This window comes from Chiloscyllium punctatum, chromosome 44, assembly GCF_047496795.1.
Source record: "Chiloscyllium punctatum isolate Juve2018m chromosome 44, sChiPun1.3, whole genome shotgun sequence".
Classification (NCBI taxonomy): Eukaryota; Metazoa; Chordata; class Chondrichthyes; order Orectolobiformes; family Hemiscylliidae; genus Chiloscyllium; species Chiloscyllium punctatum.
The window spans coordinates 34697942-34725821 of NC_092782.1; the positions used below are offsets into that span (position 1 = coordinate 34697942).

At 38.4% G+C, this 27880-nt stretch overlaps 1 protein-coding gene across 2 annotated transcripts in view; it reads right to left on the bottom strand.

Moving 5' to 3' along the window:
* Positions 1-136: 136 nt before the first annotated feature.
* Positions 137-27880, bottom strand: part of tubgcp6 (tubulin gamma complex component 6) — a 61566-nt gene continuing 33822 nt past the window's right edge. For both annotated transcript variants that reach the window (XM_072562603.1, XM_072562602.1), the window contains exons 13-26: positions 27486-27574; positions 26247-26350; positions 24196-24334; positions 23962-24084; positions 22175-23714; positions 21825-21907; positions 20697-20931; positions 19520-19688; positions 13141-13282; positions 11128-11322; positions 9205-9337; positions 4962-5175; positions 4279-4478; positions 137-419 (exon numbers count right to left, since the gene is read on the bottom strand). In XM_072562603.1, the coding sequence (XP_072418704.1) occupies positions 328-419; positions 4279-4478; positions 4962-5175; positions 9205-9337; positions 11128-11322; positions 13141-13282; positions 19520-19688; positions 20697-20931; positions 21825-21907; positions 22175-23714; positions 23962-24084; positions 24196-24334; positions 26247-26350; positions 27486-27574 (3458 nt within the window). In that variant the 3' untranslated portion in view covers positions 137-327. The remainder of the gene's footprint in view (positions 420-4278; positions 4479-4961; positions 5176-9204; positions 9338-11127; positions 11323-13140; positions 13283-19519; positions 19689-20696; positions 20932-21824; positions 21908-22174; positions 23715-23961; positions 24085-24195; positions 24335-26246; positions 26351-27485; positions 27575-27880) is intronic.

Here is a 27880-nt window from a genome sequence, read left to right on the forward strand (position 1 = left end):
CAAAAGACACTGTTTTAATTGTAAACATAGCTGACCATTAAATGAGAGCATAGTGTTTCATCCACTTTAGAGTACACACAAATGCTGAACAGTAAAATATTAAACATTCTTGTATAAGCATAACTATAGCATAAAGTTGTCTGTAATACTGATTTTTTTAATATGGCACAGATATACAAATATCTACAAATAGACAATGCAGAATTTTTAAATTGCTACTAATTAAAATTTAACAGGCATTATTAATTTACTTCAAATTAGATTGATTTTAATTTAAATTTGACTTTCAGTAACATAAAAGATGAATACTTGAGAGCCATGTAGCAGTCAAACATCCAAATAATAATTATTGAAATTAATTCTCAACAGGAAATCCTCAAGATGTGGCTGATATCCCCGATTGACGAGTTTAGTCACAACTGGAGAAAGAGAAAAAAAATCAGTTTAAGGAAATCAGAAAACTCTTTGGTAGATAAATTGTGAAATTGTAGTCATGCTTTGGAGATGCCGGTGTTGAGCTGGGGTATACAAAGTTAAAAATCACAACACCAGGTTATAGTCCAACAGGTTTATTTGGAAGCACGAGCTTTCGGAGTGCTCCTGGACTATAACCTGGTGTTGTATGATTTTTAACTGTGAAATTGTTCTTTTCTAACTAGAACAGGTTGAAGCCCTTAATAATTATTTTTAAAAAACAAAAAAAAATTACGTATATAGAAATGCAAGATCTAGCAACCTTAGGTTAAGAGTCACAAATGCAACTTCAACACTGGCTGGCAGTCATAGAATGAAAAAGATTCCAAAAGTAATACATCACACTAACACTGGATCTTCTAACACTTCATATACAGGAATTGACTTCAGATAGTATCTACAAATTAGCTTGCAGTAAACAAATAAGTTATTACACTATGGGTGGCACAGTGGTTAGCACTGCTGTCTCACAGCGCCAGAGACCCGGGTTCAATTCCCGTCTCAGGCAGTTGTCTGTGTGGAGTTTGCACATTCTCCCTGTGTCTGCATGGGTTTACTCCGGGAGCTCCGGTTTCCTCCCACAGTCCAAAAATGTGCAGGTTAGGTGAATTGGCCATGCTAAATTGCCCGTAGTATTAGGTGAAGGAGTGGGTGCAGGGGAATGGGCATGGGTGGGTTGCTCTTCAGAGGGTTGGTGTAGACTTGTTGGGCCAAAGTGCCTGTTTCCACACTAAGTCATCTAATCTATTCTTAAAAAAGAGAGGAGGCTGTAATTCAGTAAACGAATAGCTTTGAAAATATACCAACTCATCACAAAAAGTTACTACTACGTATGGAAGATATAAAAATAATGCTATTGCATCTATTGTATTCACTGTCACAGAACCACTAATTGTCATGACAATGGTTCCTGCTCCAAATATCTTGACAATGTTGATCATTTTAAAAAAAAATCATGGTTATGTATCTACAAAGAACAGAAAACAAATATACATGCAATACAAGTAGTACCACAATTGGTTTTGGATTTGACCGACTTTTGAGCACAATGATGCCGATGAATCAGTATTCCTCCATGTTGAGCAATACTTGGAGGAAACACGAAGGGTGGTAGGGGCACAAAACGTACTCTGGATGAGGGATTTCAATGTCCACCACCATAAATAGATTAGCTGCAGCACCACTGATCAAACTGTTTGGGTCCTAAAAGACCTAGCTGCTCGACTATATCTATGGAAGGTGGGTGAGGGAATCAAGAGGAAAAGCATATGTGACCTCATCCTTACCAATCTACTGCCTGCACAGACATCTGTCCATGACAGTTTCTGTAAGAGTGACCCATGCACAGTCCTTGTGAAGATGAAGTCCTGCCTTCACATTGGGAATAAGTTCCATTGGGCTGTGTGGCACTACCACCATACAAATGAGACAGACTTCAAACAGATTTAACAACTCAAGACTGGACATCCATGAGTGCCATGGGCCATCAACAGCAGCAGAATTGTACTCCAGCAAAATCTTCAACATCATGGCCTGGTGTATCTGACACTCAACCATTACCATAAACCAAGGGATCAATCTTGGTTCAATGGAGAGTGCAGGGGGGCATGCCAGGAGCAGCACGAGACATAGCTACAAATGAAGTGTCAACTTGATTAAACTACCAAACAGGACTACTTGTGTGCCAAACAGTGTAAGCAGCAAGTGATAGAGTTAAGTGATCCCACTATCTCTGCAGTCCTGCCACATCCAGTTGGGAATAGTGGTGAACAATTAATGAATTTACAGGATGAGGCGGTTCCACAAATATTCCCATCCGAAACGATGGAAGAGCCCAACACATCAGTCAAAAAATAAGACCGAAGCTTTTGCAGCAATCTTCAGTCAGAAGTGCCAAGTGGATGATCCATCACGGCCTCCTCCAATGGTCCCCATGAGATCAATAAAACAGTTGAAGGCACTGGATACTGCAAAGAGTATGGGCCCTGGCAACATTCCAGCAATAGTACTGAAACCTTGTGCTCCAGATCTAGCTGCTCACCTAGCCAAGCCCTTCCAGTACAATTACAATACAGTCAGTTCTGCTATAACGTAGTAGTTCCATTCTCGTGCAATCCTATGTTATAAGAAAATCACGTAATAGCAGCACCATTTAAACTGATGGAGCCAGAATCACATAATAACCAATAAACGCTTTAAAAGTTTGCGCTATAGAAACACTGCCCCCAGTTTGTCAATCGTGTTATAGCAAATTCAACGAAACGCACATTATAGCAGAATGACCTGCATTGGCATCCACCTGATGATCTAGAAAATTGGTATGAACTGGAAAAACAGGTATGTCCAGTTAATAAAAAGAAATCCAACCTAGCCAAGAACATGCTCCATCAATCGACTTTCAATCATCAGTCAGGTGATGAAAGGTGTCATCAACAATGCTATCAACCAGCACCTGCTCAGTGGCACCCAGTTGGGTTCCACTATGTCACTCAGCTCCTGACTTCATTACAACCTTGGTTCAAACATGTACAGAAGAGCTGAACTGCAAAGGTGAAGTGGGAGTAACAGCCCTTGACGTCGAGGTTGCATTCGACCAAGTGTGGCATCAAAGTGCCTTAGCAAAACTAGAATTAATGTTTATCATGAGTACTGCCATCAGTTAGAGTAATACCTGGCACGTAGGGAGATAGTAATGGTTACTGAAGGTCAGTCATCCCAGTTCCAGGAAAACACTGTAGGAGTTCCTCAGGGTAGTGTCCTCGGTCCAACCATCTTTAGCTGCTTCATCAACGGCCTTCCCTTCATCATAAGGTTGGAAGTGGGGACGTTTGCCAACGATTGCACAATGTTCAGCACCATTTGTGACTCCTCAGATACTGAAGCAGTCCATGTTCAAATGCAACAAGATCTAGTCAATATCCAGGCTTGAGCAGACAAGCCACAAGTAACATTCACACCACATAAACACTAGACTATGACCATTACCAGTAAGAGCTAATGTAACTATCACCTCTCCACATTCAACGGTGTTATCATCACTGAATCAGCCACTAATAACATCCTTAGAGTTACCATTGAGAAACTCTACTGGAACCACCACATAAACACAGACTTCAAGAGCACATCAGAGGTTAGGAATCCTATGGAGAGTAACTCACCTCAGCATGTTATCAGTGACAAGGGACAAGTCAGGAGTGTGGTGGAATACTCCCCAATTACCTGGATGCATGCTCCAACAACACAAGAAGCTTGATACCATACAGGACAAAACAGCCCACTTGTTTGATCACATCCACAAACATCCACTCCTTCCATCACTGATGCTCAGTAGCAGCATTTCTGCACAGCAAAAGTTCAAAAGATCCTCAGCCAACACCTTCCAAACCTATGAACACTTCCATCAAGAAGGACAAGGACAAGAATGCCGCCACCTGCAAGCCACTCACCATCCGGATTTGGAAATACATCATTGTTCCTTACTCTCCCTGGATCAGGATCCTGGAATTTATTCTTGAATGGCATCATGGGTCAACCCACAACAGATGGATTACAGCAGTTCAAAAAGGCAGCTCAACATTACCGTCTCAAGAGCAACTAGAGACAGGTAATACATACTGGCCAGCCAGCGATGCTCACATCCCACTAATGTATTTTTTAAAAAATTACACATGACAGTTGTTATTTTTACAGGTACAGTTTCACTTACAGATTCAACAAAATATTTTTCATCAGTAATATCAATAATGTTACATCTGACTTTAAAGGGAAATGGAAACTGTTGATGGATGAACCTACATACCCTACCTTTGAAAAGGAAGTGTGAGTAATGTTTAAATGTTTTGTAGGATTGCTGCATCACAGTAAAGTTGGGATGTATTGTCATTTGCTTTTCAGCATCATATTGCCAGGCTTCAGAGATCAATTGACTACGGAATTTCAGAATCAGACTGAAAATATTGTGTATGATATTCATCACTGGAGCAGCTTTCTCTGTTAATAATCCCCTATAAAATCAAAAAGAAGAACATTAGTTCCAAATATTTTGCCTTCATTATCAACTACAAGCCATATTTTCTGTGAATAGACGACGCTTTAAGTCCAAAAATAAAAATATGTGTTTTAAGTATTCTTTATGATGTAATGGAATAAGAGTTAGAGCCACTAAAGCCACTTTTGGCCCTTACAAAGTACAAGTATGTGGCATGCAGGTAACTCATTTTCTATTCTGTTCAATCTTTACATCAGAAGTATTCTTCTTTTCCCTTCCAAAAAAAAGCATAACCAATAGCAACAAGCTATTTAACTTTATTCTCACTCATTTGCTTTTCAGTTATTTAATTTTAGGATTATGACACCACTCTCAGTTCAGCATTCTTTCTACAATGTTTCTTACACTTCGTCAATGTTGCTGTGCAGCTAAATAGTTACCATAAAATCAGACATTGCATACTTTAGAATGGCTGCAGACAAAAATAAACAATTCTTGCCTGAAAATGCCTTTGTTGAGGTATTCTGCATGTGTTCTGTGGAGTTCATCCAGGTTTCCAACTGATGACAACTTGTGTCCAAATTCACACCAGGTCACATGCAAGATCTGATTAGCAATATAACCTTGAATGACTTTGACAAAATGCTGCATTTCATGCCGATAGAGTTGAAGTTGATGAAATTGAACTGAATTTGAAGAACGATTCACTAAAGCTAAAAGAAAAAAAAAAATTCATAATGCTAGAAAAATAGGTGGAGGCTTACGCTTATAAGGCACAGGACTTCTCAAGATCAGTTGGTCAGAAGCAAGAGATGATAAATACTCTGCAATTGTACTGCTATTGAACTAGTTCATTATTCTTATACCACAATGTTAACAGAATTAGCTAATTTTAGCTAATGCTGAGAGTAGTATATTTTCAGTACATATAGAGTCAGAGATGTACAGCATGGAAACAGACCCGGTCCAACCCGTCCATCCCAACCCAATCTAGTCCCACCTGCCAGCACCCAGCCCATATCCCTCCAAACCCTTCCTATTCATATACCCATCCAAATGCCTCTTAACATGTTGCAATTGTACTAGCCTCCACCACATCCTCTGGCAGCTCATTCCATTCACATACCACCCTCTGAGTGAAAAAGTTGCCCCATAGGTCTCTTTTATATCTTTCCCCTCTCATCCTAAACCTATGTCCTCTAGTTCTGGACTCCCTGACCCCAGGGAAAAGACTTTGCCTATTTACCCTATCCATGCCCCTCATAATTTTGTAAACCTTTATAAGGTCACCCCTCAGCCTCCGACACTCCAGAGAAAACAGCCCCAGCCTATTCAGCCTCTCCCTGTAGCTCAGATCCTCCAACCCTGGCAACATTTTTGTAAATCTTTTCTGAACCCTTTCAAGTTTCACAACATCTTTCCGATAGGAAGGAGACCAGAATTGCACACAAGATTCCAACAGTGGCCTAACCAATGTCCTGTACAGCCACAACATGACCTCCCAACTCCTGTACTCAATACTCTGACCAATAAAGGAAAGCATACCAAATGCCTTAGACATAAGGCATTATTTATGATACATAGCACCTCAATATATATTGTGTCTTCCCAAATTCAATTACCCTATCAACAAAGGAGGGCTTTATTATCTTCAGGTACAATAACTGGAAACATTTTTATAATGTGATCAAAATTCCCAATTTAAAGAATTTCACCAATTACAGATAACAGATTGATAAATAAATGTCCTGGATCAAAGATCACTGATTCATCGAAATTAGCACTTTCATATTGTGATTCTACAAATAGCATTATGTTCCTAATAAGCATTCGTTCAATTCCTTTTAAATAAACACAACCAAATGTTTTGATTACTTCAGCCCCATATTCTCTATATCTGAAAAAATTCACGTTAAATCTACTTTCAACCACTTCTGCAGAGACTGAAGTCTCAGGATAAGCAATTTCTTTCTTTCGTCCTCATTTTAAGAAAAGTAATCCTGAGGTGGCCTCTTGACTACTTTCAATAATTATACATTGTCAGTTATACATCAAGGAAGAAATGGTACCCAGGAAATGCTCAGCAATTACAGACCAGTTAGTTTAACTTCTGTGGTGGCATAAATTCTAGGAACAATAATTCAGGATAGAATAAATAATCACATGGACCAATGTTAATTAAAGTGAACCAGCATGAATGTCTTAAGGGAAATTTGTTTAATTAACGTGCCAGAGCTTTCTGAAGAGATAAAAGAAAAGTTCGATGAGGGTAATGCTACTGATGTGGTGAATATGGACATATGAAAGATGTTCTCTACAGTATCACACATAGACATGTGATAAATGTTAGAACTTGTGAAACAAAAGTGGCAGTAACAACATGGATCCAAAATTAGGTAAGTGGTCGAGAAACAGAAAGCAATGGTCAATGGATATTTTTCAGGCTGGTTGAAAATTTGTAGTGGAGTTACCTGTAATTTAGACTTCAGCCCCTTGCTTTTCCTGATATATATTAATGAACTAGACTTTGGTATGCAGGGGACAACTTCAAAGACTGCAGACAATACAAACTTTGCAACCATTGTAAACTGTGAAGAGGACAGTACAGAACTTCAAAAAGACACTGACAAATTGAGGGAATAAGCAGATGGGGCAGATGAAGTTCAATGGGGACAGGTGAGGTAATAATCTTGGTAGAAAGAATATGCCGAGTAAGCATAAAATAAAAGCGAGCACTCTAACCAGTATACAAGAGCAGAGTTTATATGTAAACTAGTCTAGTTTACATCCAGACTTTACACTGGATGCAAATGTGCATAGTCATTAAAAGGTGGCAGGACAAGTGCAGAGCATAATTAATAAAGAATACAGTATATTAGGCTTACTTAGCAGAGATATAGAGTAAAAGGGCTGGAAGGTTTTGCTGAACCTATTTAAGACACTAGCTAGATCTCAGCTGGGGTATTGTGTACAGTTTTGGATGCCAGAATTTAGGAAGGTTTTAAATGCATTGCAGCAAGCTTTTTTTTTTAAAACATTTACTCATGGACTATGGGCAGCTTTGGCTGGGTCAGCATTTATTATTTATCCATACCTGCCCTTTGAAAGGTGGTGGCGACTGAAAAAGAGGTTTATGAGAATCATCCAAGAACAAAGAAATTTCAGGTATGAAGACAGATTAGAGAAGTTGATCTGTTTTCTTTGGAGTGGAAAACATAGGAACAGGAGTAGGCCATTTAGCCCACTGAGTTTGTTCTGCCATTTAATAATCATGGCTGATTGAACACTTCAGTATCTATTATCCATGTTATCACCGTAACCCTTTACATCATTGGTAATCAGAAATCTATCAATCAATCTCTACTTTAAACATACTCAAAAATTTAGCTTACATGGCTCTCTGGGGAAAAGAATTCTGAAGATTTGCAACCCTGTGAGCAAACAAAAAACTTCTCTTGATCCTAATCTCCCTTCTTTTTAAAATTGTGCCTCCTGGTTCTAGGCACCCAATCCAGGGGAAGCATCTTACCAGCACCTTGCCAGTCTGCCTAACTCTAAGTATTTTGTATGTTTCAATAAGATCATGTCTCATTGTTCAAAACTATAGAGAATACAGGTCCTGTTTTGTCCTCTCTCCATTGGACAGTTCCACCATCTTGAGAACAAGTTTGGTGAACCTTCGTTGCCATGCTCTCTATGGCATTTTCTTCCAGAAGCAAGATCAAAACTGCACACAACATCTAGGTGTGTCTAACTAAGCTTCTGTATAACTAAAGCAATACTCCTTTACTTAAATATCAGGACTATTATCTTTCAACACCACGGCACGATGGCTCAGTGGTTAGCACTGCTGCCTCACACCACCAGGGACCCAGGTTCGATTCTTGCCTCTGCGACTGTCTGTGTCAAGTTTGCACATTTTCCCCGTGTCTGCACGGGTTCTGTCCGGGTGCTCCCATTTCCTCCCACATCCAAAGATGTGTAGGTTATATGAATTGGCTGAATTAAATTGCCCATAGTGTTCAGGGATGTGTAGGTTATGTGCATTAGTCAGGGGCAAATGTAGAGGAATGGGTTTCTGTGGGATACTCTTCGGATGGTTGATGTGGATTTGTTGGGCCGAAGGGCCTGTTTCCACACTGCAGGGATTCAAATTCTAATTCTTGCTATTAATAATTTCCTCCAAATCCTAATTCTTCTGAGTTACTTTGTTCCCTAATTCTGCTAGATTTCTTGTATCTTCTTCAATGAAAACAAACATAAATTAAGCATACATAGTTTCTTTGCCATTTCTCTATTACGCATTTTAAATTCTCTTGACTCTGCCTGTAATGGACACATGTTTGAATGATCCAAACATTTCCTTCTTTACTTGTCTATTGAAGTCAGTTTTTAATCAAAATTGCACTCCTATTCGATTTTCCCTTTCTATATCAGCTAAAACCAAATATAACCTCCAAAACAAATCATTAGTGCAAGGCATCTTTATCTATACAACCAATATTTTATTCATTTGAAGTGACAATCTAATAATTTGTTGATCAAACAGTCTATTTTCCTACTTCGCTTCGCACAGTTATATAATAATTAATTCACGTCCACTTTTCAAGCTAATCTTGTCTTCAATTATCGCCAAATAAAATTAACTAACAAATCCATATAAATACAGCCTTACATACTACTTCTTGCAAAAATTCAATGATTCTCAACGCAAGTTCATCAAAAAAGGAATATTTTTGTACCTGTACGTTTTAAATGGAACCAAACATCTTTTAATGTCCAGAACATATGTTTTAACTGCAGCAGAAAAGAAAAGATCTTGTTGTACTTGCTCATGCAGCTTTCTGTGATTACGATGTTGAGGGGCCAATTCACCTATAGAACCATACAGGAAAAAGAAATATAATGCTCATTATTGAGACTGGGTAATTATATACAGTCTGATATCAATTTCAAAACAAGCATATTTACACTCTATTCTTCTCTAATCCTAAAATAATTTCCTGGCAACTCTCAAAGGTTGTCTGGTAATTTTGGTAACTTAAATTTATTATGCTTCATAATGAGTTGTATGTTCTAGTATTCAGTTCATATACAACTGAAGTGAAACGTCACATTTTTGAATATTACCAAACTTTAGATAAAGCAAAGCCCCATTATTGAGAGGATTCATCACCATAATGGTGAGTTTAACTTAGTGTCATGCTTAGCTGTGTATTTATATCAATTGTTTTTGAATGCATAATATTTTCATTCTGCATAAAATATAATAACTTGTTTAGAATAGCTCACTTTTGCTTAACGTTTGTTTGAAAGGATCTGTAAATTTGTTCAATATTCACAAAAAGTTTTAGGAACAAAAAAAAGTCATAAACCCACAGGTTCTTCGTTTAAACTCAATCCCATTTTTCTGCATTTTTTTCAAGTCAATCTATTACATGTATTCTTCAAGAAAGAAGGAATGTCCATTCGATTCACTTATACCAATAGTTTCAAATGATTTAGTTAGAGACATATTTCATATACTTTGCAATATTTTTGGATGCCACAATTAGTCAAATTTCCCCAATTACTCATGTCAAAATAACTGTTGAAACTGATCGCTTTTATTTGAAACATTCGTCAGCATGATTAATGTGTTTTATCAACCTCTTTAAAACGCTGAAACATTACTAATAATTTTGATAAGAACACACAAAATCATTTGACTTTCTTTCAGAATAAATTCAGACCCTTAAAAACATAATTTCTTCTTGGTGTCCTATGCAATATTTGTCCAAAGATAATAATATTGTATTTATTGCCAAGTGATCAGTGCAAAGCACAATTATACTGAATCTGTATGTAAAAAAAACTTTCCATTTACAAGTCCAACCTGTTACTAATGAACGTGGGTTCATTAAGTTTTCTTTCTCCTGTTAATGCAACAAGATGACATATTCCCACAATATTTTCATTATATTCCTCCAAACTGTTGACTAGTACGCTGTGTGACTATTGCGTTCAATAAGTACTGTTAGGTTTGTTCACAGTGAACTGCAACTTCCACCACTAGCTATTTCTCTAAAGATTCAAATCCTTTTGAAAATATTGTATCATGTCTCATTATTTGTTCTGCAAATTAGATTGAAACAGGGTTCAATTCTCACACCGCCTGAGGTTACCATTAAGGACTATCCTTCTCAACCTTTCCCCTCACATAAGGTTTGATGCAAAAACCACCAGCAGTCATACAGTCATAGCTGCACTGCACAGAAACAGATCCTTCAGTCCAAATTATTCATGCTGACCAGATTTCCCACTTTAACTTAGTCTCATTTTCCCCAGTCATTTCTCTCGAATGAGAGAGCAACCCTATGATCTGTTAAGACTATGCTGATTTTTACTCTTATTTATCCTCTCTCCAATTCATTGTAACTCAATTTTATAAGTGCACTATAACCTCTTGTTCCCAAACATTCTGGGCTGGAAAGGTTAGATTGCACTGCCAAACTTAATTGTTTGAGCTTCACTTGGCACTAATTCTGTTAGAAACTTAGTCTATAAATGAATATTTTTGTCATTTTTGTATTTGTTTATTAATGCTCAAATTGCCTAAATGAAAGCACATTCAAACAAATTATTAGAAATGAAAGCTATTTAAATCTCTAAGAAAACATTCTGACCTTGTATCTTAGTTCCAAACAGTTCAAGGCATCAGATGCATTGGGCTTGAATACTTCTGGCAGATATTTAAGAGCAAACGTCAGATTAGAGGCGAGCTTAGAATCTCCATGAAGACTATACTGCAAAGCTTTGTTCAAGATTGAATTCAGAACTAAAGGATTCAGAAGTTCTCCAGGGGTTTGTCCAGATCCAAGCTATTTAAATAATAATAATAATAATAATAATAATTTCAGTCCATTTCGCAATTGGTCTACAAAACTCATGGGAATTAAGTTATGAGCATTTATTAAATTAAAACATAAGCATAAATTTCAGTGCTATACTAATCAATCTCAATTTCACAAGTTTAGCTTTTAGACAACTGCTATCTGTTTGAATTCTACTGAAACATAAATAAAAATTAATTTTCAGGTTTTTTTTAAACAAAGCATGCGTTACTGTGATATACTGGGTTAGACAGTGGCCTTTCAGTTCTGCCTGCTGCCAATAAGATTAGAGTGTGTAAATGAGAAAGTTTATAGCCTTAAAACTTGTCCTTAAACATTTAGACTAAAATGTAATTTTGAATATAGAACACATTTGCTGCACACTAGAAAACAGACAGGCAGGGAGGGTAAGACAATTAAAAACATTTGCCTTAACATCAGTGAATCTGTATAAACAGGACACAGAGTGATAATATTCCTGGCTGTTCCTTTGTGAAATTAATAACAATATTAGATTCTGACCCTGAAACAAAACTCGGTATCAATTAACTTCACTCCTGAATTACTGTCCTTCACTATTATCCGTTATCTGTCTAGTTCAGAACATGCAGTCCTTTTGTTAACTTTTTGTGTTTGTGACAGCACAGCTTATGTAAACTTATGTACAAAGGTTGTCTGTTTGTGATAGTACAACAGCGTAGCCTGCCAGGGCTCTTGAAGGAAGAGTGATGTCCTACTCTCCTGGGTTATTAGAATCCAGTTAGCTTGGATAGTAGGTATCAGTGTTATGTTGTAACAGTGATTCTATTAGTAAATGAAGGGGATAATCAAACTAAACTGCAAGAGTTTTTTTAATTCCAGACTACCAAAGATACGATCTCCGGGACGAACCAAGAGAGACTTACAGGTTGAGTTCATAAGGAAATCCCTGGACTGTCTCAAACCTGTACTTTATCAAAATAAGTTTGCCCTTTTCCATTCAGTTGCTAGTGGGATTTCAATTTGGCTTTAAACAAGCAATCTCAGTCAGAGAAGCCTGAGGATGAATAATGTATCAAATAGGAAAATGTCACACTGGTTCATTATGGCTGCTCCTTGAGGACTTGGCTAAGATACATGGTAGGCTGCAATTACCTATATTAAACATATGTTGCATTCCAGTCCTAATGAAGGAAACAAAATCCAGAACATTTTGTGATAATGATTTTAAATTTGTACAGTGTACTCAGCTTGTAAACAAACAAGTTACAACAGAGTAGAGAAATTTGTGAACTTTATTTCATTGTTTCAAAGTTAGGGCTACTGAAGGTGCTTGGATGAGTCCAGTGACAACAGATAGTCCATCTTTCTTCTATAGTTGGCTCCAAGTGTATCTACTTATGCAATAACACACTGGGTGTTCTAAAAATGGCCCCCTCTTGTGGCTTGAACCAAGTACTGCCTGTTAAACATGTTTCTTCAAACACTCAGACAAGCCAAGCAGACAAATAGAAAGATGAGGCCTTTTCAGAATCATAAGCTACTTTTTCCCAGAGACGTGAAACTACTGAATGACAGGAATGGAAGAAGGAGTTTAGATGTTAGACAATAATTCCCACAATTTTATCTTTAATCGTGTGAAGATTGCAAGCTTCTTGCTTCAAATACTTCAGAGACGTGCACTCTATTCTCAAGATTGCAACTATATCAAGTAACAAATCTTCAAAGCTAGGTCACATATTAAGACAACAAAAACACATGATGAAAAGCGCTGGTTTAAACAATTGTTAGTAAAGTTGATAATTATCCCCAACTATTCAAATTTACCTTTTCAAAGAGCATATCACTAAGTGATTGGGCAAACTCTCCATCTTCCATCAAAAGGAAATGTCTTAGTGCTTCAAAGTTCTGTTCAATGTTCAGTTCCACAAACAAATAATCTATTATGGCTTTATTTACCAGTGAAGCCCTAGAAAATTTGGAAGGAGGGAATGAAAATCGTTCATTTTAATAAAATCAATTTAACAAGTAAAAATGCAGAAGAAAACTGTCAATAATTTTCTCAGCATGCCTATTTGTTTCAGTGGCCATTCTGACAAATGTAAAATATTTATTCAGTGTGTGAAGTTAATTAATTTTAATCGATTTTTAATGCAGTTACTAGCCTCCCACATTCTACCTTCCTAAACTTGGAATCATCCAAAATTCGCAAGTCAACACTGTATCTCACGCTAAATTCTACTCACCTGACTGTCAGTTAAGCAATATTTTGGTTTAAGCATTCAGCCACATGCACATACCATCGTGTGGCCACAGAAGTGTCTGCACATGCACCACAGACATCACTACATGCTGTAGGTGGTGATGTCGGCAGCACAACAAACACAGATGGCCCCTAACATGGCCACACATAGCGCAGTATAGGCCCTTCAGCCGTCAATATTGCGCCAACCTGTGATACTGATCTGAAGCCCATCTAACCAACACTATTCCATTATCATCCATATATCTATCCAATTACCATTTAAATGCCCTAAAGTTGGCGAGTCTACTACTATTGCAGGCAGGGCATTCCACGCCCTTATTACTCTCCAAGTAAAGAAGCTACCTCTGTCCTATATTTATCACCCCTCAATTTAAAACTATGTTGCCTCATGCGAGCCATCACTATCCAAGAAAATACCTCTATCTATTCCTCTGATCATCTTGTATGTCTCTATTAAGTCACCTCTTAAACTTCTTCTCTCTAACAAGAACAGCCTCAAGTGCCTCAGCCTTTCTTCACAAGACCTTCCCTCCACACCAGACAACACCCTGGTAAATCTCCTCTGCACCCTTTCCAATGCTTCCACATCCTTCCTTTAATGCGGTGACCAGAACTGTACATAGCACTCCTGGTGCGGCCACACCAGAGTTTTGCACTGCTGCAACAGGACCTCATGGCTTTAAAACTCAATCCCTCTACCAATAAACACTAACACACTGTACACCTTCTTAACAACTCTATCAACCTGGGTGGCAGGGATATATGCTCAACAGGGTGACCTTTCCTTTCCTGTTTCTAACCTCAGCCCAAACTATCTCAGTAGAGGAGTCCTCATCAAACATTGTTTCTGCCATCATAATACTGCCCTTGACGAATAATGACACACCCCTCCCTCTTCTACCACCTTCCCTGTTCTTACTGAAACATCTAAACCCCAGAACCTGCGATAACTATTCCCGTCCCTGCTCTATCCATGTCCCCAAAATAGCCACAGCATCGAAGTCCCAGGTACCAAGCCATGCTGCAAGTTCACCCACCTTTATTCCGGATGCTCCTGGTTTTGAAGTAGACACACTTCAAACCACATTCCTGCCTGCCGGTACACTCCTGTGACCTTGAAACCTTATTCATGACCTCATGACTCCTAACCTCCTGTACACTGGAGCTACAATTCAGCTTCCCATCCCCCTGATGAATTATTTTAAATTCTCCTGAACAGCATTAGCAAACCTCCCTCCCAGGATAATGGTACCCCTCTGGTTCAGGTGTAGACCATCCCATTTGTAGAGGTCCCACCTACTCCAGAATAAGCCCCAATTATCCAGGCATCTGAATCGCTCCCTCGTGCACCATCCCTGTAGCCACGTGTTCATCTGCTCTCTCTCCCTATTCCTTGTTTCGCTTGCAGGTGGCACGGGTAACAAACCAGAGATAACAACTCTTTGTTCGAGCTCTAAGCTTCGACCCTAGGTCCTTGAATTTCTGCATTACACCCCATCCCTTTTCCTACCTATATCGTTGGTGCCGATGTGGACCACGACTTGGTGTCGCTTCCCCCTACCCCACTTACAGATCCCGAAAACACAAAAAAATTCTATATATGAATGCACGAAGCATTAGACACAAGGTGGATGAGCTTGAGGCTCTTTTGGAAATTGGCAGATACGATATTGTGGGGATAACTGAGACGTGGCTTCATGGGGACAGGGCCTGGGAATGAATATTCAAGGCTACACGTGCTATCGTAAGGACAGACTGACGGGCAGAGGGGGTGGGGTGGCCTTGTTGGTAAGGGAGGATATTCAGTCCCTTGCGCGGGGGGACCTAGAGTCAGGGGATGTAGAGTCAGTGTGGATAGAGCTTCGAAACACTAAGGGTAAAAAGACCCTCATGGGAGTCATCTACAGGCCCCCAAACAGTAGTCTGGATGTCGGATGTAAGTTGAATCAGGAGTTGAAATTGGCTTGTCGCAAAGATGTTACTACAGTTGTTATGGGGGATTTTAACATGCAGGTAGACTGGGAGAATCAGGATGGTATCGGGCCTCAAGAAAGAGACTTTGTGGAGTGCCTCAGAGATGGATTTTTAGACCAGCTGGTGCTGGAGCCGACCAGAGATAAGGCGATTCTGGATCTGGTATTGTGTAACGAACCAGAATTGGTCAGTGACCTCGAAGTGATGGAGCCATTGGGAAGTAGTGACCATAATACAATAAGCTTCAATCTGCAATTTGAGAGGGAGTGGGTACAATCGGAAGTGACAATATTTCAGTTGAATAAAGGGAAATATGGAGCTATGAGGGAGCAACTGGCCAAAGTTCAATGGTGCAATACCTTAACAGGGAAGACCGTGGAGGAACAATGGCGGATATTTCTGTGTATAATGCAGAAGTTGCAAGATCAGTTCATTCCTAAAAGGAAGAAAGATCCCAGGAGGAGACATGGGCGACCGTGGCTGACGAGGGAAGTAAAGAAACATATAAAGTTAAAAGAGAAAAAGTATAACTTAGCGAAGATAAGTGGGAAAACTGAGGACTGGGAAGCTTTTAAAGAACAACAGAGGATTAGTAAGAAGGAAATACGCAGAGAAAAAATGAGGTACGAAGGTAAACTGGCCAAGAATATAAAGGAGGATAGTAAAAGCTTTTTTAGGTATGTCCAAGGCAAAAAAATGGTTAGGACAAAAATTGGGTCCTTGAAGACAGAAACAGGGGAATATATTACTGGGTACAAAGAAATGGCAGAGGAATTAAATGGGTACTTCAGATCGGTGTTCACTGGGGAAGACACAAGCAATCTCCCTGAGGTAACAGTGGCTGAAGGACCTGAACTTAAGGGAATTTATATTTGCCAGGATTTGGTGTTGGAGAGACTGTTAGGTCTGAAGGTTGATAAGTCTCCGGGACCTGATGGCCTGCATCCCAGGGTACTGAAGGAGGTGGCTCGGGAAATCGTGGATGCGCTGGTGATTATTTTCCAGAGTTCAATAGAATCGGGGTCGGTTCCTGAGGATTGGAGGGCAGCTAATGTTGTGCCACTTTTTAAGAGGGGTGGGCGGGAGAAAGCAGGAAATTATAGACCAGTTAGTCTGACCTCAGTGGTGGGAAAGATGCTGGAGTCTATTATAAAGGATGAAATTACGGCACATCTGGATAATAGTAACAGGATAGGACAGAGTCAGCATGGATTTATGAAGGGGAAATCATGCTTGACTAATCTGCTGGAATTTTTTGAGGATGTAACTCGGAAGATGGACGAGGGAGATCCAGTGGATGTAGTGTACCTGGACTTTCAGAAAGCTTTTGATAAAGTCCCACACAAGAGGTTAATGAGTAAAATTAGGGCGCATAGTATTGGGGGCAAAGTACTAGATTGGATAGAGAATTGGTTGGCTAATAGGAAACAAAGGGTAGTGATTAACGGCTCCATTTCGGAATGGCAGGCAGTGACCAGTGGGGTACCGCAGGGATCCGTGCTGGGACCGCAGCTTTTTACAATATATGTAAATGATATAGAAGATGGTATCAGCAATAACATTAGCAAATTTGCTGATGATACAAAGCTGGGTGGTAGGGTGAAATGTGATGAGGATGTTAGGAGATTACAGGGTGACCTGGACAAGTTAGGTGAGTGGGCAGATGCAGTTTAATGTAGATAAATGTCTGGTTATCCACTTTGGTGGCAAGAACAGGAAGGCAGATTACTACCTCAATGGTATCAAATTAGTTAAAGGGGCTGGTTCAGAGAGATCTGGGTGTTCTTGTCCACCAGTCAATGAAGGCAAGCATGCAGGTACAGCAGGTAGTGAAGAAGGCTAATAGCATGCTGGCCTTCATAACAAGAGGAATTGAGTATAGAAGCAAAGAGGTGCTTCTGCAGCTATACAGGGCCCTGGTGAGACCACACCTGGAGTACTGTGTACAGTTCTGGTCTCCAAATTTGAGGAGAGACATTCTGGCTATTGAGGGAGTGCAGCGTAGGTTCACGAGGTCAATTCCCGGAATGGCAGGATTGCCTTACACGGAAAGACTGAAGCGACTGGGCTTGTATACCCTTGAGTTTAGAAGACTGAGAGGGGATCTGATTGAAACGTATAGGATTATGAAAGGATTGGACACTCTGGCAGGAGGAAACATATTTCCGCTGATGGGGGAGTGCCGAACCAGAGGACACAACTTAAAAATACGGGGTAGACCATTTAGGACAGAGATGAGGAGAAACTACTTCACCCAGAGAGTGGTGGCTGTGTGGAATGCTCTGCCCCAGAGGGCAGTGGAGGCCCAGTCTCTGGATTCATTTAAGAAAGAATTGGATAGAGCTCTTAAAGATAGTGGAGTCAAAGGTTATGGAGATAAGGCTGGAACAGGATACTGATTGGGAATGATCAGCCATGATCATATTGAATGGCGGTGCAGGCTCGAAGGGCTGAATGGCCTACTCCTGCATCTATTGTCTATTGTCTAATCCAAGACATAGAGTCATAGAGATGTACAACATGGAAACAGACCCTGTGGTCCAACCTGTCCATGCCGACCAGATATACCAAACATCACGAACACTGACACTAGAGCCATCACACCAACTGAGAGTCTCTCATTCCCACAGAATATCCCATCTGTCCCCCTAACTATGGAGTCCTCAATGACTAATGGTCTACTCCTCTCCCTGTTCCCTTCTGAGCAACAGGGACTGACTCTGTGCCAGAGACCTGTACCCCATGGCTTACTCCTGGTAAGTCCACCTCCTCCCCCCAACAAGAATATCCAAAACGATATACTTGTTATTGTTACATGCCCAGGTGCTGGGTCAGCAGGAAGTGAAGAGAAGGTGCAGCGGACACTAACTAGGAAGAGAAGGGTCCTTGAAACTGTGCTTTTTTTTAAAAAGAGAAATTTAATGACACAATCACATGGTCCATGTAAATATCAAAATAGCATTGTTTTCCGCCAAGTGAGAAGTCCCCTGAGTCGTAAAATACAATCTAGCAATTATAACTCCTGGTGTGAAGTGGCTGGAAGAGCAGAGTGATTATCTTGGGTGTCCCAGAAGACACACAACCTCTAGCTGAAAATGTTAGCTCAGAATTTCCAACAGCACCATCTTTGAGACTGATTGCTGCTTTTGGTTACTTAAGATGAATGCAGATTGCCTCTTAATAAACATGCGCTCTTTCCACTATCAAATAGCAGCATTTAAAATTCATAGCAATTTTAAAACGCTCATGTCTGTAAATCCCTGAATGGGCTTGCACCTCCCTATCTTTGTAATTTCCTCTAATTCTATTCATTCATCTAAGATTATTTGTGCTTCTCAAATTCTAGAGTCTTCATCATCCCCAGTTGTCACCATGCCACTGTTGCAACCATGCCTTTGTTTGCCAAGAACTAAGCTCTGGAATTCAATCTTCCCACTCCTCTTTCCTCCTTTTGGATGCTCTTTAAAATATTCCTCTTTGACCATCATCCCTTATAGTTCCTTGTGTGGTTAGTTGATGCTCCTGTGAAGTGCCTTGTGATGCTTTACTAAAAGCAACTATGTACATACATGTTCCTCTAAACATATTTTGTTTCTCCACAGCTGCTGCCAGACAGGTTTCTCAAGCAGATTTCAGATTTCCAATATCTGCAGTATTTTGCTTTTATATATATATGTACATATGTTGTTTCAATTAGCATCCTATTATTGTCAAATTTACTTTGAAACTTACATCTGTCCAACCCAAAACTTGTAAATTGAAGTGGTGATATAATAGAATTAAAGATTTAAATTTTAACTGTCATTTTCCTTCTCAAATTATTTTTCCTGGCCTATTCTTTTCCAGATTTTCAGTATATGAAATGTGGCTCTCAGTCAGAGCTCGTAAAATTACCATGCTGATCTGCATCACTAACTTAAAGAAATTGCTACCGTGACAACAGCCATTTCAGTCAAAAATACTTACTGTGCTATAAGCGGAGCTGTGATGGAATGCTTCATTAGTACTGGAAGTGAGATGAGACTACTTGCTTGCACTGCTGTTGCATCTGTTGCTCTACGAACTGAAGGATCCAAGGGCAATAAATCGGGTTCACTTATCACATTCTGAAGTAGATGCGTGATAGGTGGCTCAGCTGAAACAACGAATAATGTACACAAACTTAAAATCAAGTCCGAAGAATTAAAAGATGAATTCAGTAATCACGTGTTGCCAGAGTGAAACTTCATTCAAAAGGAACATGGATTAGAGAATTGGTGCAACAATCTTGCAACTCCAGTTTTAGCTCAACCACCTTTTGAATAAAACTCCACATTGACAGCAGGGATTCACTGAATCTATCTAGAAATTTCTACCAGTCATCCAGGCAAGAGATGACACCCTTACAATCCTTGGGAAATAAGGTTTAGAAATATCAGGCAAATCAAAAATCCTCATGCATTTGAAATGATTTTAAAACAGCTATGCTTCAATATGTATATTAATTTCATTATAAACAAAAATGAAGCGATCCCTTCAAGGGCATCTGTGTTTTATCATTAATAGTAGTGATACAAATCCATTTTCTAATTTCAGGTTGTATTCCTCCTTTCTCAGATCCATTAAATTCTTATTTGCTTTTCAATGGAAGGAGATATCACTTCGCATTTTCCTAAAAGCTACTGGTATAGATATTTCCTAACCAACCTGTTCAGAGATATTACACATCTCTTGAGCAGGTGGGAATTGAATCCAGGTTTCCTGAACTAGAGGATGAGACATTACCACTGTGCTACAACAGCCCCTAAGCAATTATATACTGTTACTGATTAAAATCATTATTTTTGAAAAAGAACTCATTTCACATTAATATAGGATAAATAGATAATTCAGAAAACCAGTGGAATTCAAATTTGTTGTCAATCACAGGAGCTTGCTTACATGCATTTATGACAGCAATCATGAGCCAGTAACCTTACGTCAACACTCAGCAAGTGATTCAAAGATTTCTCTATGTCTAAAAGAGCAAGAAAAACGTCTTCATCGGTTTTCTTTAACACCACAAAGAAATACAGCCATTTTAATATTAAATTTTATAATGCTTTCAGTGACAAGTATCAAAACAGCACATTGGAAATATATTCTTCAAACAGTACATACTCACACATCAATTCATAATTATCCCGGTAATGTTCTACACAATACTGGTCTGCCAAGCTTTTGAGATAGGCCTGTTCTTTCTCCCATGTTGAAGTCTCAATAGCTGCTTCTTGGATAGGTTGTGTTGCAAAGCTCACATGATCACTTGCTGTATCCATTAGAACTTGCTCTGTAGATTCTGAATCACACTCATTTCTTTCTTGAGGACAAACCCTATGCAGTTCTAATGAGTTTTTATTCTGAAAGATAAAAATAATAATTCACTTCTAGAACCCAATTTTTGTCAACTATACATATGGGCATTGACGTTTTTAAAGAAATATTTAGCTAAGAAAATTCAATATACTAACCACATGCATAAAATCTACACTGATTAAAAATGTACTTGCATTGATTTGGAAATCCTTTCAATTAAGATCTTGTGGTTGCAGAAATAACAATTTGGTATAAAATTCAAGTAAAATGACAAACCATAAACAGCCATAATCATACAAAAAGGATACAATGTGTAGCAATTATGTTTTGAAGCCAGCAACCCAAGGAATTGGACGATTATTTGGACAATACAAATTCAAATTCTCCTACAGCAGTCTGTTCTTAGGTGGTCGGCCTGCTACTAAACTATTTTAAGAAGGCTGGGTGCCTGCATTTGAACTTAGGTTTTTTTTCCACTCCCACTCACCCACTGCCAGGCTCCTGAGTAACCTGGACAGACAAACTGAGGCGCAAAGGACTGGCCCTGTCAAATGCCTTTATCGTTCTGCTTTTGTGCCAGAAGGAGATCGTTCCTGGTCTACTAACCTAACATCCATCCCATCCTGAAAGCCAATGAAGATTTTGATGACTTTCTGACTGCTATCCCAGCCAGTCTATTAATCTCACTAACTACTGCCTGGGAAACCAATTGGAAGGAAATTTGAAACATGTGACAGGACTCAAGGGAAACTCTTACAGATTTCTTATCTCCAAAGCTTTCCAGTGTAGCATCCCCACTGCCCCACACCTTTTACCATGCCCTGGAATTTTCACTGGTCATTATTTCACTTCATCAGGATGCACATTAGGGTCAAGTGCTCTCCACAATAACCAGCGACAAAAATATCGACTGAATTCCATATCAAAGACAAAATACCTCATCTTGAGAACACGTGATTTGAAGAGGCTGGAGAGATGCTGCGTTTTCTGAACTACCATTTTTGGGATTTTCACAGTTACCTGCAAATGATAATTAAGGGACAAATATGAACACATTGAGAATATTGAGAATCTAAATCATTTGCATAGTACTATAAAGCAACTTGTAATTTATATGCTAATCAATATGTGAATGCCAAGATATGAATAGTTTAACTAGCTGTAACATGTATAGGTTTTTGTCAATTTTTACTTTACAGATAACAGTAGAGAATAAAATTTCAGTTGTTATGAAAATGGTTGCACCGTTGAAGCTGTGAATCCCAGCAATGGCCTTGCATTTCCTACCTTGCGATTCATTTTTTACTTCATTTTGATTTTCATTTAGGTCAAGTTCAGGACTCTGAAGAGTTGTGCCCAGTTTGGATTTGACAGTGTTTTCGACTTTTTCTTCAGGGCTAATAGTGTGTATAACATTTGCATTTTGTATTTCATCCGATTTATTTGACACCACTCTTCCTACTTGTATTTCTTTGTTATACAATATTTCTTGCATTGTAGAACCAGTTGAAGGACCAACACAAGCCTTTTGTCTTGGGATCAAATTTGCTTCCACATCTGGTGACCATTCTCCTATCCTGATATTTGAATAAGAAGGATGCTGAAAAGATGCGCAACCAAATACAGGCGTTTCTACATTAGGTGCAGGTTGTCCAATGTTAATTGGAGGTTGTGCTGATTCACTGCAAATATTCCATTGTGCTTCAGATGGTGCACTACCAGACACACTCATGCCAAGCTGAATGTTGCTTTGTGACACATGGCCATGGATGTTCCATCTCGCTCGATATGGCTCTACATTAGAAACATACTCACCAACTTGTATATTTGCTTGTGATGCATGCCCATGGATATTTGCCTGTGGCCAAGACTGTTCAATATTTGAAACATGCTCACCAACTTGTATATTGGCTTGTGATGCATGCCCATGGATATTTGCCTGTGGCCAAGACTGTTCAATATTTGAAACATGCTCACCAACTTGTATATTGGCTTGTGATGCATGCCCATGGATATTTGCCTGTGGCCAAGACTGTTCAATATTTGAAACATGCTCACCAACTTGTATATTGCTTTTTGATACATGCCCATGAATATTCCATCGTGGTCGAGATGGCTCAACATTACTCATATGATCACTAACCCGTATGTTAGATTCTGAAACATGCCCATGAACATTCCATTGTGGTCTGGCTGGTTCAACACTGGCTATGTATTCACTTGTATTTAGGTTTGAATGAGGCACAGAACCATGAATATTGGTGTGCGGGCCTGAAGGCATATGATCTGTTGTATATCCTGCAGCTCTGATGTGTGAAGCGGAATGATGTCCATGAACTTGCCACTGGGGCATTCCTAAATCCACCTCTGAAGGTTTTTTGCCCTGTAATATTTTATGAGAAGCTGCAGAAGCCATTGAAGAAATACTGAAATCATATTTATCTTTGTCAATTGCAATGTCTTTTTTCTCGTCTGATAGTTCTGAACCTATTTCCTTCAGAGCCAGATCAAGTATTGGGTCTTGTTTAACTGTTTCAAGGATAGTTCCAGGTTGCTGTTGCTCACTTGGAAGAAAATCCTCAAAACTTATATCAAGTAAGCTTACTTCTTTCTGATTAGGATTACTACAAATAGGCTGATCTTGTGAATTAGAGTCCAGGGAAGCTTCATGTCGGGGTTCAACCTTATAAAGATGGACCCTTGATTGTAGGGGCACTTCTTGGAAGAGAAGTAAATCAGTCTGTGCAGCTACAGTTGAGGCTGCTTCATTCACTGGTGCATATAGATTTTCCTTCTTGTTGAGTATTCGGTTTTCATATGATGTGGCCTGAAACAAAGTTGAACAATGGCATTTAATACATTGCAAAAAAAACTTATTCAATATGGGTCCAAAATTCCTATCCTTACTAATTTTAGCAACAAGTCAAAAATAGAAATGATCAATACTATTTGCTAAAAATAAGGGACAAGTTTTGTTCCCACAGTGCCCTGTGTTCCAAGAATTATCAGCTTGTGTGTTAAAAAAAATATAAAAAGCAAATATTTGGAGATGAAATGCAACTGCAGGACTATACCTCAACGCTCAACTCTTGAGAATCTGAACCTTTATTCAATGGTTCATGTTGCCGCTGATCCAATCCAGCAATTACATCCAATTTCTCCCTCTGATCTCCAAATGGCAGCCTCTCTAGCAATGCCTAAGAGGTTAAAAAAGTTAAGGATAAGCAATAAATGGAAACTGTTTATTTTTAAAAATCATATTACAAGTCGTACAATTTGAACATACAATCAAGTACTTGCCCAACTACCTGAAGCTTTTTTTGATCATTGTGGAAAAAGTCAGTACGCGCAGTTTCTAACTTGTGCCTCTGAATTTTCCACAAGGCTCTCTGTTCTCGTTTTGCTGCTTCCTCTGATAAGTTGCTGTAATGTTCAATTAACTGTTGTCTGAAATAAAGTAAATTTAAATTTTATCTTAAAACTGCAAAGATCCCCAAATGAGAATCTCCTTAGTCAACAATAGACTCAAATATATAGAAAAACATTGAAGTTTTGATGAAATGCCACCAACTTGACATTTTAACTGCCTATCGCTCTCCATTGGTGTTGCCTGACCAGTATTGTCAGCACCTTTTTTTAAACTTTAGTCTTGGAAATTAAAAGTACTGAATTTGATGTTCACTACCATGTTAAAAACTTCACAAAATTAAACTTGGGGCGAATGATATAAACTACAGTATTTATTAGAGGGTCAATATCAGATAACCTAGTAGAATCTTTGTAAGGTCACTAAAAATATGGACATTAATATGACAATGCATATTGCCTGCACTGGCTTTTGAAAGAGCATATGAGGTTCTGCCTAAGATGAGCACTGCGATTTTGAAGCAAATCAGTGACATAGCTTTTCAGATGGCACAATTAAGTTCAAGAAGCTAGACAGATACCTGGGAAGATAGGCAAGTAGACAAAATAATCACAAGTGATATGGGCAAGGCCAACATCAATCGCTTTGAATAGAAGAGAATTACAACTGAATATTTGTTTCTGAGTGAGAGACTAAAAATGTGACAAACAAAAGAATTAGGCACATGTCTAATAAAAGCTATATTAGAAAATAAATCAAAAGGGCTAACTGATACTCGTCCTGACTGAACTGGAATACAAAGATTAGAAAGGAAAGCTTCAGATTTACACAGCCTTGGTAAGCTCATAGGCCCTTACAGTGACTGCACATCAGGAAAGGTACATGGTTTTGGAGGGGTTTTAGTGTAGATTCAGAATTATGCCAAGGTTTCAAGATAAAATTATGAGCATGGCCTTCAAAAACTTGGCTTTTATTCAGTGAAGCACACACTGCTGAAGAGTTTATCAAATGTGGTCTTTAAAATCATTCAACAGAGCCGACAGAAAATTTATTTTCTCTAGAGGGGAAATAAAGAACAATAGGGAAAATGTTAAAAATTAGACAATTTCACCACGTATGGAGGCATTTTTTCAATACGAGTTGCAGAAATATAGACTTCCTCAAAAGTCTGTGGAAGCTGGTTCAATTGAAAGTTAACAAGTTAATAATGACTGCATTTTATTAGATTAGCTTGTTATGATCTACAGATCAATTATGGGTAAACAGAGTTGAGGTACAAATCAGCACGAACTAAATGAATGGTTCAAAAGGTTCAAGGAGCTGAAGAATCTATTCCTGTTCCTATGGGAGCTGGGGGCACGACCATTTCAAATCAACAACAATGGTGCTAAGATTCTGAAACTCTGAATTTGTAACATACTAAGAACACAAGATATGAGAGATCAGAAGGAGCAGTTCAAAATGTACAGAATGGGTTGAACATCCATCACTAACAGTAGTACATATCAGTGTAAATTACAAAACATTGTAACAGAAAATAGACGATGTGTATGTTATATTAACAGTTTTGAAACAGCCTAACCCAAAACCAAAATAGGTCTTGGCTGACCTGGTTCCCAAGATGTCCAGTCAACATTGAGTTACAATCAGCACTAGCAATGCAGTACTGAACTATAAAATCAAAGCAAGTAAATAGAATTCGTGATCAAACAGTACAAGAGTCATCAGATTTTAAGTATTGCGTTCAGCTTTCAGTAGATAGCTTAACAACAGAATTATGAACCTAAGAAGTATAATCCACTGACTACAGAAACAACCCATGAAGTAAACTGAATTGTGAGATCCTATTTGAGTTGGGAATAACATTGCAAAACAAATTATGCAGTGAAATTGCATTGTAAATAGATAAAAACAATATAGCTTGACATTAATCTTCTCTCTCTGTCCCATCTTCTAATAGCATAGTGCACATATTTTCAAGAATGTTATTACCTTGCCCTTCTCTCCAATTCTTCCTTTTTTATTTCCTGGTCTCTAAATGCCTGCAGCTGCATTAAGTCTTTTTCCATTTCTTGACGTTTAGCTGCATTTCGACGCTAAGCAAAATAAAAATTAACCTATTAGATGGTTTCAACTTGGGCACTGTTTTTACAGTAACAGATAAGCACTAACCTTTCAAAACTGTGTATATAACTATTGTTATACAAATTATGAGTCAATAGGTGAGATGTTACTGTTACGTTATGGGGTAAAACTTTCCTGCTTAATTTAAACCAGCGACACAAAAGACTTATCCCATGCAATAATCTGTGAAAATTCAAGAGGCCAAGAACCATTTAAAGTAAAAATTAACAACTTTATTCCTTAAAGTCTAACAGAGAATAATTAACTAACTATTTACAACTCCTTCCTCAAACTTATCTTTTACTTTCTCTTCTATAATACCAGTTCGATAAAACCCCCGATTAAAATTTACTGAAAAATTCAAGTTTCAAGACCACCCAGTGGTCAAATCTTCTCTATATCTACGTCTGTAGATTTGCTCTCCAGGTCGGTGTTGATGTTTTTCTCTATGCAAACTCCTTCTATAGACAGGTACCTCTCAGAGTTCTGACTAGCAGCCTACATCTGTTGGTTTTTTGGTAGTTCTCTCCCAACTGTTCATTTTTTCCTGGTCTTATACCCCCAAAAGCATTGGATTGTGTCATTGGCTTTTAATATCGTCAATATACTAAATTCAAACTTGATTGGGGGTGGGGTTATAATTTAAACTGATTGGCCTAATTCAAATCTGTTTTTGCCTCCAAGCAACCAGCTACACTAGCTGTTGGACCAAAAGGTTACATTATATCTTGTTCAGAACACTTGGTGTTGTCAGGTAGTTCTGCTAGCTTTTAACTTTCTTAAAAAGGTACAATACACTCACAGCTTCATAACATTACTACATTCACTTTACAGGCAACTAACTGTATTTTGCTCAGTATTGTGTACTCAAATGGAGCAAATATCCTAAGGCCATTTCCTTTTTTCCATTACCTTTCACCTGATAATCAGTTTTTACTTGATGTTGCGTATTTCCTAACTGCAATGTTTAATTATTTTAAAACACAATAGAATCTATCTAGAAGGTTTTCTTCTGGACAGACATTATTTGCACAAATAATTAAACAAACAATTTCTATTTCCTACTTTTTGAAGGCATTTGAATCTATTACAATTGAAAATGAGTACCTCTATGTCTTTCTCAAGTTGTTCTTTTAGCTCCAGGAATTGCTCTCGCTTCTTTACGTCAGAAGCCTTCCTTTCTGCTATCTGATTAGCTACAGATCAAAAGTACAAAAATGAGTGTACCATTTAAGTTATTGTCTGTGACGGAAAACTTTGAAGTTATGATACCAGTAGTTTACAGTGAACTCAGGGATTTATAGTATATTTACAAGAGAATGAAGCATAGCAATTTTATTTCATATTGTAGATTCATAATCTACAATAATAAAAACTGTTTAGTATAATTTAAGTGCTTAGCAGCAGAAATATGTCCTTCTACAAAGTTCAATATTCAACCCAACTTCTACTGAATACAGCAGTTAATATAATTCAATTACAATAAGAATTGTATTTCATGT